General features: G+C 44.9%; 2 protein-coding genes across 4 annotated transcripts in view; both read right to left on the bottom strand.

Annotated features, from left to right (window-relative positions):
• Positions 1–868: 868 nt before the first annotated feature.
• Positions 869–6,656, bottom strand: LOC121570505. Its single transcript, XM_041881966.1, has 4 exons — positions 6,599–6,656; positions 2,696–5,232; positions 1,768–1,856; positions 869–1,407 (listed from the first exon to the last, which is right to left on the bottom strand). Exons 2-4 carry the CDS (start codon positions 5,142–5,144, stop codon positions 1,315–1,317), a joined length of 2,631 nt encoding a protein of 876 aa, XP_041737900.1. The 5' UTR covers positions 5,145–5,232; positions 6,599–6,656; the 3' UTR covers positions 869–1,314.
• Positions 6,657–9,526: 2,870 nt separating this feature from the next.
• The window catches only part of LOC121569424 (paralemmin-2), a 49,493-nt gene continuing 44,413 nt past the window's right edge, over positions 9,527–14,606 (bottom strand). For all 3 annotated transcript variants that reach the window (XM_041880368.2, XM_041880370.2, XM_041880369.2), the window contains 3 exons: positions 11,589–11,616; positions 11,231–11,314; positions 9,527–10,568 (listed from right to left, as the gene is read on the bottom strand). In XM_041880368.2, coding sequence (XP_041736302.2) covers positions 9,727–10,568; positions 11,231–11,314; positions 11,589–11,616 — 954 coding nt within the window. In that variant the 3' untranslated portion in view covers positions 9,527–9,726. The remainder of the gene's footprint in view (positions 10,569–11,230; positions 11,315–11,588; positions 11,617–14,606) is intronic.

Genomic DNA, 14,606 nt, shown 5'->3' with positions numbered 1-14,606 from the left:
GCTCTACCAACTGAGCTACAGGAGAGCCAATATATATATGGTGCCTATATATATTGGACAATATAGAAGGTTCTGTTTTGTCATTCCATCTTACCTGTTGTCATTCTATGTTACCTGCCAACAGGAAAGGACTGAACCCTTGACTCAGAAAAACAGATTTCTGGTGTTAAAACAGAACCCTGTTTCCACTATTCATCTGAATCATATCATTACATTGTTTTATATGTAGATGGACTGTTTTGGTTACTCCATGTCATTCAGGACAATAATGTTTATAATGAGTTGCCAGTGGTACAGTACCTGAGATGGGAAGGGGGATCCCAGCCACACATTGAGAGTCCAGAAAGCTGTCTGTCTCACCTCTAACTTATGGCAGATAGAGAGAGACCCCCAGTGACACCTTAGCTTTGGCCACAGAGGCATCAGCTCATGTTGAAGTAGACTGGATGGGTTATGGTCAGCTAACTCTGCTTGCTGAGTCAAACATGGTTGCACCCAGGATAATAGTCATCTGGCTTTCAAAATGCGTCTGGGTCCAAGCATATAACAAAAACATTTTAAAATGCCAATTACAGTAGGTCCTTGGTAGTTCACTGTCACACATGACTATAACATGAAGGACAGAAACTTTCATGTAGCAAGATAAATTAGACAGAGTTGATTTGAAAAGGATATTTAATGTATGCACTTAATTTCCCCTCACTGGATTTTATTAACAAACTGTACAATACTGATAAGCAGAGCCTGATGGGACAAAACTGAGCTATGTACGGACTGAGATATGATTACGGCGAAAGGTCGCTGGTTCTAATCCCCGAGCCGACTAGGTGAAAAATCTGTCGATGTGCCCTTGAGCAAGGCACTTAACCCTAATTGCTCCTGTAAGTCGCTCTGGATAAGAGCGTCTGCTAAATGACTAAAATGTAAAATGTAAATGTAAGTTTATTGAAACATTGATAGTAGTTTTGATTACCTTCACATTTATGCAATCCTTGACAATGACATTTATCTGAATTGTGGATGACGTGTCATTTTGATCGAACACTGAAGAGTAGTTATACCTTTACAAGCAGAGCAATTAAATGAGAGAGGACGTCTTTTGTACATTGTACATTGTAAATATTTGCAATGAAATTGTAATGTTATATACAACACAGATTTCAGTCTTACAAAGCATAGAATGTTCAAGCTAAAACTAATTCAAGTCATTGCCACAATTTGAATGATGCAGTTCTATCATCCTAGTTCCTTAGTGATACATTTGGAATGTTAATGTTATAGAGGGACTGGTATTAGTGACCTCCAGTATCAGTCCTATTCCCGTGGCAGTGGCCCGTTCACCATACCTGCCTCCCAACGCTGCCACAGAGGAGTTTTCTGGCCGCCTGCCTTGTAAACCTTGGGCTCCTGGAAAGATAATGCAGGACACAGGAAATGGATTTAGCTAGTCTGATTAGCAGGTTAGGTTTGCTTAGATTTCAGTCTGAATCTCCATTTAGTCACACACAGTACTTGAATATAACTACATCCCTTGTCAGATGTCAAACATTATAGTGCAGTCATTTATGAAAATAAATGTTGAGGTCAGTTTTGCCAGTGTAAATACACCGCTTCTAAACAGAACCCTTACTGTTACATTGCTAGCAGAGACAGACATACATTATAAATTGCAATCCTTTTGATGATACATCCAGTAAAAGTTTGTGAGTGAACGACATGTTGTGTTCCTGTCACAGGGAGGAAACTTTTAGGAAGGCAGAGCTGTACCTGTGTTAGTCCAGGGTTCTCCCTAGCACTCTTAGGATTGGGAGGAGGCCAGGTCCGATCCAACTTCCCCTTGGATTGTCGGCCATCAACTGCAGAGAGGCAGGATAAGGAATAAGGAAATGGGATAAGGAAATGATTTACAGACTGATATCCATTGCAGTACTATAACTCCTACTGTAATTCCTCCGATGGCTATTCTTTGGAACTAGTTCATTTTATTTGAATCATGCTAGAAGTCAAGGAAATAATATTTTTCTGTCTGTCCCCCCCAGACCTCTAATATCAATGGTCACAGGTTACAGCCATATAGATAATCATCCCCATGCCCACAAGTCATTTATCAATCTAGAATATACACACTCATATGATTCTACATTACATGACAGGAATAAGTTGTGACTGCACTGTCCTCACAGAACCCTAACCCCCTGCTGCCCCCAAGACATATCTGCTATCTCAAACATGCAGATGCCCAGAACACCCTTGAGCTGAACTTCCTGGCCAGTGGAGTACTAGTGTGGTAACTTTGGTTACATCATCCTACAAAGTCACCCTGTGGCATGTGCTGCTGATTCAGATAAGTGTTCAGCCAGAGTGATCTTGCTCTAACCGCTGGTGACAGGGATGACACTAAGTTGACGACAATACTGTGCCCATAATAACATTATCTGATGCTAATGCAAATAGGCAGACATTAAAGTGCTTGGCTTGGGATGAATGTGTGCTGTGGAATGAATGAGGCTATAACTGGCTTATCCACATGCCCTCAGCTAGGTGTGTTTATCAAACGTTGACGCAACACCATATGATGATGGTACAAACAAATACTTTCTGCTAAAATTCGAACATACTGTATGACTCTCTCCCTCACTTTGCCCCAATTCAAACAGAAAGGAATTTTAAGTGTAAACAGGACATATCCACTGACCTGATGCTTTGAAAGAGGAGGTGGATAAGGGAGTGAGTGTGGTAGGTGAGTCTGGGCCGGGGTCCTCTGTGCTGTCTGGCCTGCCCCCACTGACTCCTGTCTCTCCGTACAGACGGCACCTCTGCCTGCGCAGCTCCTCCTCCCTCTCCCTGGCTTCCCGGATGTCCTTCTCCACCTCCGGCTTCATGGCCAGTGAGGGACGCAGCTTAAAGAAGGGGTTCTCCCTGAGGATGTCGGAGCCCTCGTCCTCATCCCCTGGCTGTTCTCTCCTCACCTCATCCGTGGCCTCCTCCTCAGTAAAGACAGTGCCCCCTATAATTAGGCAGTCTAGGCTTCTGCAGAGGCGCTGGGCTCCTCTGTCTTGGTTCGGATAGTGGGCTATGATTGTGTCGTCACTTTCCAGAATAATCACCTTCCGCTTTGCTCCTTTATCCGCCGGTTGGCCCTCTGCACTTGGGTTTTGGCCTGAGCTAGCCTCCTTTTGGCTCTTTAAGTCAAACATCTGGTGGGAGTGGGCTCTTGAGAGAGGGCAGCCTTTGAGAGAGACAAGCTCCATGCTACGCGTCCTCTCCAGCACAGAGGGGTAGACATGACCTCTCATCCCCAGGCTTGCTGTGGTGGGGGGTCTCCTGTGCCTGGTGGGTCCTTCTACATTGCCTTGTTGGAAGGCTTCAAACAGCAGCTTCCTCTCCCTCATCTGGCGTACTGTTCCCTTGCTGTAGACTCCAGGGATCTTCCCCATGTTCACCAGGACCAGCTCCCTCTGGATCTCCTGGCTGATCTCCTTCTGCATCTTCTTCTCTGAGAACTGCCAGTCGGCGCCCTGCCCCGGCCCCACCTTAGAGGACAGTGTCTTAGCCAGCAGGGGAGTCTTCATCAGTGGGATGTCCACCACCTCCTGACCTTCCTGGGTGTTTGACATGCACCTGGACCGCCGCAGGCTCTGCTCCCTCTCAGCAGTTCGCCGGATCTCCCTCTCGATGGGAGTCTCATTCTGGGGTGGGGGAGCCTTGTTGTCAATGGTGGGGGCTGTGGTCATCTGGATCTCGTGTGTGCCGACAGGGGAGAAGTCAGTGGACACCCCACTGTCACTCTGGTCATCGTCACTGCATTCCGTCTCCATCCTGACCATAGGCTGGACACTGAGCTGGGCAGGAGGACTAGACTGGACCTCCTCCGCTTTCTCTCCTCTCACTGTTTGAATATCTTCTTTCTCTGGAATCTCTGTGTCCTCCTCACTTAACGCTGCCTTCTCTTCCACCTCGATAGTGTGAAGCTGTACTCTCTCTCCCTGCTCTCTCTCTTCACCGGTTCCCTCATTCCCTCCTTCCTCTTCTTCTTCTTCCTCCTCCCTCCTACACTCGATTCTCTCTACCTCCTGGTAGCCTGTATCCTGATTGGCTGTCTTCATGGCTACCTGGTGTGAAGGCGGCTCCTGTGGCACCTGTTGTCCATCCTGTCTCTGTTGCACCAGGTGCAGGCGATGCAGCAGCTGCTCCCCCTGCTGGATGTCTTTAGCTACTGTCAGGCTGCCAGCCTCCTGCTGCTCCTGCTGCTCAGAGGCAGGTGACTGAGGCGAGGGCACTGATACCTGTTCTCTGGATAAGCCTCTTGAAATAGAAAGGTGAGGCTGGGGGCACTGGATGTCACTGCTAGCACTGTCTCTCCTGACCCACTTGTCTTTGGTCATGTCGTAGTCTAGTGATCTACCATCGACCATGTCCTCAACATCACTGTTACTCTCGTCTGTATGTTCCGGCTCCATGATGGTTCCTTCATAGGTTGGATGACTATTGTTGTCAAGGCAGTGCTCTGGCTCAGACACCCATGTCTGTGATGACGGGACAGGATCTGTCTCTTTCAGAATGCTGACTTCCATGTTCGGATGTGGCTGCTCTGGGCTACTGGCACCCACTGCTTTATTTCCGTCTGTTGGTGGTGGCGCGGCAGAGCCAGTTCCTTCAGTCAGCACTGTGATATCCACAGATCCTCCCTTCTTCAGTTCAGTCAGCTGCTCCTCTTCCACTCTTACTGTAGCCTTGTCCACGATTGGAGTGCTGCTAGGCTGCTCAGCATGGACTCCATCTAAGCTCCTGGGATTTTCTTTAGCCTCTGTGACGCTTATGGCCCCACCTGAGACTTTTATATTGGGCTCAATAGTGCTGCCCTCTTCTGGACAAGAGGGGTCTGTGCATGGTGGGGGAAGGATGAAGACATCGTCATCCTCCTCCATCCCATTGGGGTGGCCTGCGGTGACCAAAGGGGGAGGAGGAGGTATGACAGCCTGCCAGGCCTCACAGGGCTTTTCACCAGAAGTCAGGGAGGAGTTGTCTTTGGCCATATCTGTGTCCTCTGCCGGTTTACAGCCAACCTCCATCCAGAGACCGCAATCCTCCTGGGAGACTGGACTCTTAGGAGATCGGGGGCTGACCATGGGCTCTGTTTCCATAGTGATGGGGTATAATTCCGTAACTTGAACTTCACACCTTTTAATATTAAATTTTTCTCCTTTCACTGTCTGGTTTCAGTCTCACAATCTGAAAAATATGTTAAGCTCTAAAATTAAGCATATTATCTGAAAGTAGTAGTGCATTCTGTTCTCTCTCACCTGACATATTTACTAGCTGACACTACAATGGTGATGCAGTTGACCTGAGGAGAGTTCTGCTTACCAGGGGGAAGAGTAATCAGCTTTTCACTGTCTGGCACATCCACTATGTATCTGCTAAGGGACCCCATCCTTCACAGCCTTCTCCTTCAGAGCCATATCACTTTCAGCCTTTGACTTCACTTTCAGTCTTGACAACATACTCATTTAAACTCCTGCCAATTTTGAAATCTCTATCTGTGAGAACCAGTGAACCACTTTATGAAAATTCATGTTTACTGTATGTCATTTGCATGAATGTCTCCAGACACCATACCTGTTAAAATGACTCCAGATGTTTTACTATGCATAATGGGAAACTGATCAGAACTCATGCCTTGTCATTGAGGTTGTGCAGTTCTGTCTGTCAGCGTGTCTAATTACAAATACTCCCATGTAATCTACAGATGTAGGATCTTTATTTTAAAACAGTTTCCTACAACAGAAATATAATCCTGCAGCAACAGGAAATGTGAATTATTGTGTTGATTATAATTAATGGTCATTTTTGTAGAGGTTGATAAATGTTTTGTTAGGGCAAATCAAGTCTGAAATTTAAAAGTGGAAATGACCAACTTTAGAAGCCTTTTAAAAACTTTAATACAAAGTTTGCATTTCCTGCCGAGCAGGAAAATTCTCAGCAACAAGAGTGATGAAATTAAATTCCTACATCTATAGTCACCTCAGGTGCAGGTGAGATTTAAATGTCTATATTTACCCTCAGGCTTATAGCCATACTCCAGCCCTGGATTATCAACACGCCAGCCACGCTATGTATGAAGTGATAGCATAGCAACACAACATATTAATGATATTTAATGAGCTTATAGCTTAGTTTCCATCTCCTCCATAAAGGGGAAGTCAGCCAAACATTTCTCAGTGATACAAATACAAGCTCGTCCTTGAAAACCACAACTAATTATACATATTACCTTCTGAAATATCAAATATCCTTAAATCTCAAATATTTAAAGCATTTTTGTGGGAATAAACTGTAGGCTGTATAAATCTATATTAAAGCAAAGCTAGATGCTTGTTTCAAAGAGTATGAGTTGTTACTTTGTGATCAATAATTACAGCCATACTGATCAAAACCATTATTATTAGTTTATGAAAACTGAATGGGTTATGGAAATTAAATGTAAATTAATCATATGCATCTGTGAGTGCTATTAATGACAAAACATTGGTAACTAACAGTATAATATCAGAATACGGCAAGGTACTGTAAAATGAATAATAAGAAAGAGACCCACCTGTTTGCAGTGTTGTGGCTGTGTCCAGGCTTCTGTCTGAATGATGCTGCTAGGCTGCTGAGACCCGTGAGAGGTGAGACTGCCTGTCACTCAAACTGTCACTCAAACGGCAAAGGGGCTTAAGCTCATTGGCTACAACTCGAATTGCTACAGGGCTGGCCCACGTGGGGAAAATTTGAGGGAAAGTGGCGCAGCACAGCTTCCAAATGGTCTCTCTTTTAAACTAGGGATTTCATGGCTAATTGAGGTAAGACAGTAATTCTGCTCATATATTAAGTATGTATGAACTACACATTGACACATCCAGCCCAAAGCGGGAGGTTAAAAAAAATACTTTGTAGTCGCCAAAGTTCCGGTGCATGTCTTTAATGGTATGTAACCTTAGCTAATTTGCAATACAGAGTCCTATACATGAAAGTCCTGACAGGAATGTTGGTACTGTTCATCAAAAGGAAAGAAAGAGTCAAACATAAATGATAAGAATGTTAAATATATTTTGTTTTGAAAATCACAAACAAATTCCAGTTTTTTTAACAGACATGGCTAAATCGAAATTCAACTATCAAACACTTACACATACAAATCGCACTGAATAGATGTAATGGCAACCAACCCTTCTTTAACAGATTGTTTTGGTCACTGATGGAATACAGTATCATATTCATAACCAATTTGATTACTGATGAGGACACTAAAAGTAGAGGACACTCTAAAAGTAGAGAACAAAAGGGTTAGTTGCAATTGAAATTGAAATAGGCACATCAGGAACTTCTGAGATTAATATTTAAAAATCTATTTCCAAAAAGAAACAGATCAGTGGTTGTTTCATTCTTCATCTTTGGTGCATTCCTAGAGGACATAATGCTGAGTACTTTTTTCTGGCTGATACAACAAATCCCAAAGGCAGAGGAGGAGTGTGAGATGAGTGCTGCTGGGATTCTGGCAGTAAAACCTAGTTGCATTACTTAACTGTGTCCAGCAGAAGGCAGAAGGGCTTAGTAACAGTCACACTGGAGTCTGTTCACAGAGCTGTTTGAAGAGCGGAGGATTACAGTAAACACTCCATGACACAACCCATGTGGTACTGTAGTCTCAGAGGATACCAGTGACATTTTAGATGAGGAGCAAAGGCACGGTTCTCTGGAGCACACCCTGTGCATTTTAGACAATGTTGTAGATTTAGGCCAAGCATACAGACATTTTTACATTTACATTTTCGTCATTTAGCAGACGCTCTTATCCAGAGCGACTTACAAATTGTCATCACAGTCGTATTGGCACTGAAAGGTATAGATAGTTAGACATAGAGCTGGTGCTAAACTGTAACATTCTGCTAAGTGACCAATAATGGAGCTGCTATAGAAGGAGAAGGGATGTTATTGGTGCCAGAAGCAGACTCAGTCAAGACAGCCAATAGGCTACAGATGGGGACATGCATGGCCGTTCAATAGTTACATTTGGTGCATTATCCCCCCCCCTTCCCCTGTACTGCTGTTTGGAAGCAGGTTGAGACTAGGTGAGCCATGCATTGAGTCTGGATTTTGAAAACCTTAAGAAATGTTTTGTGAATCCAGACCCTGCAACTTTGGTATTAGGTAAGAGAATGCCACAAGGCTGGCTTGAGCAATGAACGGAAACGATGTGCAACAACTAGACAAACAGAGACACAGCCTGAGAGAAAGTCTGTTTGGGCCATCCAGACAGATCTGGGACCAGGCAACTAGAGACAGATCTGGGACCAGGCTACTAGAGAGAGATCTGGGACACAGACAACACCAGTTAAGACAGTTCTCAGTAGAAACAGAGCAGATGTTCAGGCTAGTGGTCAAAATGGCACCATAATCCCTATTCTAGTGCACTACGTTTGACAAGGGCCCATTGGTGTCAGTGTGCCCCATAGGGTCAAAACTATTGCGCTATAAAGGGGATAGGGTACCATTCAGGAGGTTTAGTCTTTGGACTGTACCGCTGCTGCCAGACTGGTTTGTTCAACTCCACCAGAGCTCTCTGTTTATCTAAAGAGAACAGAAAACAGAAAACACACCACTGACTGATGTTACTACACCCTGTTAGCTACTACGGCCACAGTGAGTCAATGCAGTTTTAGCTACAGCCACAGTGAGTCAATGCAGTTTTAGCTACAGCCACAGTGAGTCAATGCAGGTTTAGCAGCTACGGCCACAGTGAGTCAATGCAGGTTGGATGTTTATGACAGTGACATTCTTTAAGACAGTCCCAAATGGCACCCTAATCCCTACATACTACACTCCCTTTGACCAGAGCCCCATGGGTCTATCTGCCTTGGACAAAGGGAGTGCCATTTGGGACTTAGAGTCTGTACATGCCATGATGAGAGACAGATGTTGAGGTGACGTTGTGTCTGTGTGAGGCAAAACTACAGGTGACTATTTTTACACCAATCACAGTCGGAGTCCGTCAGATCAGGCAGAGATAGAATATTAGGGCACTTGTGGTTGAGATGAGATGGTTGATGGTGGTTGGTTCCAGGTAGTGCTGGAGCAGGGCTCTGGTCAGTTGACTGGGGGGTCTCTGATACGAACACTACCATCCTCCATCCCAAAGTACACCCGCTCTGTCATCCCCACAAACAGACCTGTCTCTACCACACCTGGTATCATCTTTATAGCTGTATTAACCTCCTTCCAGTTGTGAGTGTGTTCAAACTTCCAGTCCAGAAGGAAGTTACTGTTGTCTGTTACCACCGGACCAGCTTTACTGATGACCATTCATCATGAGTGGCATAGGTTAGAGAAATAGAGGGGGGGACGAGAGAGAGAGCGAGAGAGAGAGAGAGAGCGAGAGAGAGAGAGAGAGAGGGAGAGAGAGAGAGAGAGAGAGAGAGAGAGAGAGAGAGAGAGAGAGAGAGAGAGAGAGAGAGAGAGAGAGAGAGAGAGAGAGAGAGAGAGAGAGAGAGAGAGAGAGAGAGAGAGAGAGAGAGAGAGAGAGAGAGAGAGAGAGAGATACTGTGTAATTTTTACCACCGGACCAGCTTTACTGATGACCATTCATCATGAGTGGCATAGGTTAGAGAAATAGAGGGGGGGACGAGAGAGAGAGAGAGAGAGAGAGAGAGAGACTGTGTAATTTTTTCGCCAGTGTGTGCAGCATCACATGATAGAGCAGCACTTGGTCTTGTGTTTGAATGCCCTCTTTCCTGTTTCCTCTGCTCTGTAGCGTGGGGTTGGTCTGAGGGGATCATCCTCATGTCCCAGATCCTCAACCTCTTCCTGAGTGTAGCCCAGGATGGCAGGTGGGACAGAGCCTTCCACAAAGTCCACCAATCCACTCATGTCCCCCTCATCATCCTCATGCCCCACAGCCTCAACCTCTTGCTCAGTGTAGCCCAGGAAGGGTTCAGTCTCAGACCCAAGAACCGGAGACTGAAGAACAATCTCCTCCTCACCCGCGTCAGAAATGATCACCCGCTCCACCTTCACCAACTCTCGATCATCCTCATGGCCCAGACCCTCGCTCTCTGCCTTTACCTCAGTGTAGCCCAGGAAGGTCAGTGTGACAGCGTCCTCGACAAGGTCTATCTGACCTACTCCTATCTCCTCATCCATCTCATCATCCCCATGCCCCACAACCTCATCCTCTTCCTCTTTGTAGCCCAGGGTTGTTGGTGTGGCAGGGTCCTCCACATTGTCCACTTCCTCTTCCATCCCACCACCAACCTTTATCTCCTCCTCTGCCTTCTGTTGTGGTACAACTGGGACCTCATCCAGCAGAACTTGCATCCCAACATCGTTGATGACACTGAGGATCTGTCCCAGCTCCTCAACAGAAGGCTGCCCCTCTTCCCCGCCGACGTGGTGGACGCTCTTCCTGCTGTCATTGAACACTGTCTCCCCCAAGGCCCCGGGTGCTCCAGACATGGGCACCACAGACCTGACCTTGGTGACCCCTGTCTTTGAATCCCTCTCCACCTGCACCGCAACCATCCCCAGCACTGCAACACAGAGGAGGGAGAAATTATCCAGGGCAATATAACAGTCAAGTCACTATATTTGGAATCATGGTCAGAGCATGGATTACCTGGGCTACATAAACATAAAATATTAATGTTATATTCTCCCCATACCACTACTCAAATACTATCAATATAGCCTTTCCCCTAAAGCAAGGCCTACATTACCAGAAGGTGAAGGGCGAGGAGGCACATTTTTGTGGCATATGTCAGAGCCCTCTTTGCTAATGTCAGCCTGCACAACATGAGTAAACAACACAGGGTCAATGTGCAGCCTCACAGTGTACAACCCAGTACACTTTCCACTCTCCATAGCCCCCAGCATGCATCAGAAATGTACCAAAAGAAACAAAGTGGGCTAAATATAACTATCGCCTGCATTCTGCTCCAGCCCTTCACCCCAGCCAGCCACATCATTAAGCCTTACCCTGGAGGCAAAACCCAGCCACAGGAACAGGAAGTCAAGGTCCCTCCACTCAGTAAATACACACATATTGAGAAAAATATGGAGAGAAATATGGTTTCCCTCATAGCGAAGGTATGTATAGATTTTCACTATGACTGGGCCTGTCCCAAATCAATGGTGTGGATGATGATGATGAGCACTATCACATTTCTGTGGTGGAATCCTCCCCGTACAGTACCTGATCGACGTTCCAGTCCATTCTCACGGAGAACCCTCTCCATTATTGGCCCAGGGATCTGACTCCCAGCAGCTTTGATGATGTCTAAAGGATAAAGATACAGTGAGCTAATACAAAACCATTGTACTGCATCTTTCCATATACAAAGGCTAATATGCTGTGCGACAATCATGCGTTTGAGTTATATCATACAAATGATAAAACAATCACAGCTGTGGCTTCATTCTGTCACACTGATTACATTAGTGTCAGTCAGAAAGAGATGAAAGAACAGTCACATGCAGGATGATCTAAGAGAAAGTGAGAATGAAAGAGATATCCAGGCCTAGGGATAAAGGACCATGTAGGTGAAGCTTACCTTGTATCCCACCCTCTTCAATGTCAGCCTATGGGGAAACAGAGGAGACCATTTTAAGTGGAACCCCAGGTCCAATCGGTCCTACAGTCACTGTCTCCCCCAAACACTTTACTCTTCATCCCTGATCTCTCCCAGGCCCGGCGCACTGCCATAAATATGTCACAGTAATCATTAGAGAAGCGTTAGAGATGAATACCACACTGACTGTCCTTACCAAGTGTGAGCTAAATATGGACCATACATGAACCTGAATGTAAAAGTTCACGTAATGGACCAATATATTATATACACTAAGTGTACAAAACATTAGGAACACCTGCTTTTTCCATGACAGACTGACTAGGTGAATCCAGGTGAAAGCTATGATCCCTTATTGATGTCACCTTTTCTAAATAAGCCATGAATGGAGATAGGGATTTGGACATGTGGTTTTACTTAATTCTCCATACTGGACAATGATTATAACGGCAATTTTGATCCAACCATAAATTCATACATTGTGCCTCTGGCCTGAAAGGATGGAAGTTCAATATGTAGCTAGATGTACAGCGGCTTGGGAAAGTATTCACCCCCCTTGGCATTTTTCCTATTTTGTTGCCTTACAACCTGGAATTTAAATTGATTTTTTTGGGGTTTGTATCATTTGATTTACACAACATGCCTACCACTTTGAAGATGCAAAATATTTTTTTATTGTGAAACAAACAAGAAATAAGACAAAAAAACAGAAAACTTGAGCGTGCATAACTATTCACCCCCCCCCAAGTCAATACACTGTAGAGCCACCTTTTGCAGCAATTACAGCTGCAAGTCTATTGGGGTATGTCTCTATAAGCTTGGCACATCTAGCCACTGGGATTTTTGCCCATTCTTCAAGGCAAAACTGCTCCAACTCCTTCAAGTTGGATGGGTTCCGCTGGTGTACAGCAATCTTTAAATCATACCACAGATTCTCAATTGGATTGTAGTCTGGGCTAGGCCATTCCAAGACATTTAAATGTTTCCCCTTAAACCACTCAAGTGTTGCTTTAGCAGTATGCTTAGGGTCATTGTCCTGCTGGAAGGTGAACCTCTGTCCCAGTCTTAAATCTCTGGAAGACTGAAATAGGTTTCCCTCAAGAATTTCCCTGTATTTAGCGCCATCCATCATTCCTTCAATTCCGACCAGTTTTCCAGTCCCTGCCGATGAAAAACATCCCCACAGCATGATGCTGCCACCACCAATTTTAGTCTCATCTGACCAGAGTACCTTCTTCCATATGTTTGGGGAGTCTACCACATGCCTTGTTTGCTTATTTTTTTCTTTAAGCAATGGCTTTTTTCTGACCACTCTTCCGTAAAGCCCAGGTCTGTGGAGTATACGGCTTAAAGTGGTCCTATGGACAGATACTCCAATCTCCGCTGTGGAGCTTTGCAGCTCCTTCAGGGTTATCTTTGGTCTCTTTGTTGCCTCTCTGATTAATGCCCTCCTTGCCTGGTCCATGAGTTTTGGTGGGCGGCCCTCTCTTGGCAGGTTTGTTGTGATGCCATATTCTTTCCATTTTTTTATAATGGATTTAATGGTGCTCCGTGGGATGTTCAAAGTTCCGGATATTTTTTTATAACCCAACACTGATCTGTCCTTCTCCACAACTTTGTCCCTGACCTGTTTGGAGAGCTCCTTGGTCTTCATGGTGCCGCTTGCTTGGTGGTGCCCCTTGCTTAGTGGTGTTGCAGACTCTGGGGCTTTTCAGAACAGGTGTATATATACTGAGATCATGTGACACTTAGATTGCACACAGGTGGACTTTATTTAACTAATTATGTGACTTCTAAAGGTAATAGGTTGCACTTTTCCGTTATTAATGTTTTAGACTTTTTTGAAACAAGTTATTTTTTTCATTTCACCCTACACATTTTGACTATTTTGTGTATGTCCATTACATGAAATCCAAATAAAAATCAATTTAAATTACAGGTTGTAATGCAACATAATAGCAAAAACGCCAAGGGGGATGAATACTTTTGCAAGGCACTGTAGTAGACTAACGTTAACTAGCTGGCACATCATTGCCTATGAAAGGAAGTTGGCTAGCGAGCAAACATTTTAGCCAGGTAGCCTAGGACAACAAAAACTAAAAGTGTGTACTGTATGACAAGTCGTAGACTGTTTCTGCAACATGAAAGAGAGGAGAATTGCGTTTCTCTACAAGTAGGGCGAGTCAACATGTTTTTTTTCCACTTATGCACACACACACACACACACATCAGTACCATGGGCAGCCACATCATGTTTAGCGTACATTGATTGAACTAAATAGTTTTTGGTATCTTTTAGTTGTTACTGTATTAGACTAAGCATAGGTGATTTGATGTTGAAATGTTGAAGTTGAAATGGTACTGGAATAGTGGAGGCAGCTCCTGTTTTATTTGCGACTTGCAGTAACACTCCGGTGTTCTAAATCAACAGTTGTTTAGTAGTCCGAAAATGTCGGAAACATTAACTTGCTTGACCATGCTGTAAGTCATGTAACTGTTTGTTACATGCAATATGCTTTGTGGACTCCACCGGACAGATGTTGCTCTCCGGTTTTGTGATGAAACAAAGGTGTGATTGAATTTATTCTGCCACTGTGTCTTCTTATTGTCTCGGCCTTAGGCATATATTGTCACGAATTCCGCCGAGACTGCTCCTCCTCCTTGTTCGGGCAGGCTTCGGCGTTCGTCGTCCCCGGAGTACTAGCTGCTACCGCTTGATGTTCTCTATGTTTGTTTGGTTTTGTCTTGTTGGTGCACCTGTTTCGTCTTATGTATTGATTATGTCACCTATAAGTTTCCTTTAGTTTTGTTTGCAGTTGTGTGTGATTGTCCGCCTGTCCGTTGGTGTCCCTGTACGTTCTTATTGTGGAACGAGTATTTTACGCACTGTGTTGCTGTCACGGTTTCGGCCGAGGCTGCCTCTCTTCCTTGCTCGGGCAGGCTTCGGCGTTCATCGTCTCCGGAATACTAGCTGCCACCGTTGTATGTTTCTATGTTCGT

This window comes from Coregonus clupeaformis, chromosome 7 (genome assembly GCF_020615455.1).
Source record: "Coregonus clupeaformis isolate EN_2021a chromosome 7, ASM2061545v1, whole genome shotgun sequence".
NCBI classification, from domain to species: domain Eukaryota; kingdom Metazoa; phylum Chordata; class Actinopteri; order Salmoniformes; family Salmonidae; genus Coregonus; species Coregonus clupeaformis.
This window is presented reverse-complemented; position numbering and strand designations above follow the sequence as displayed.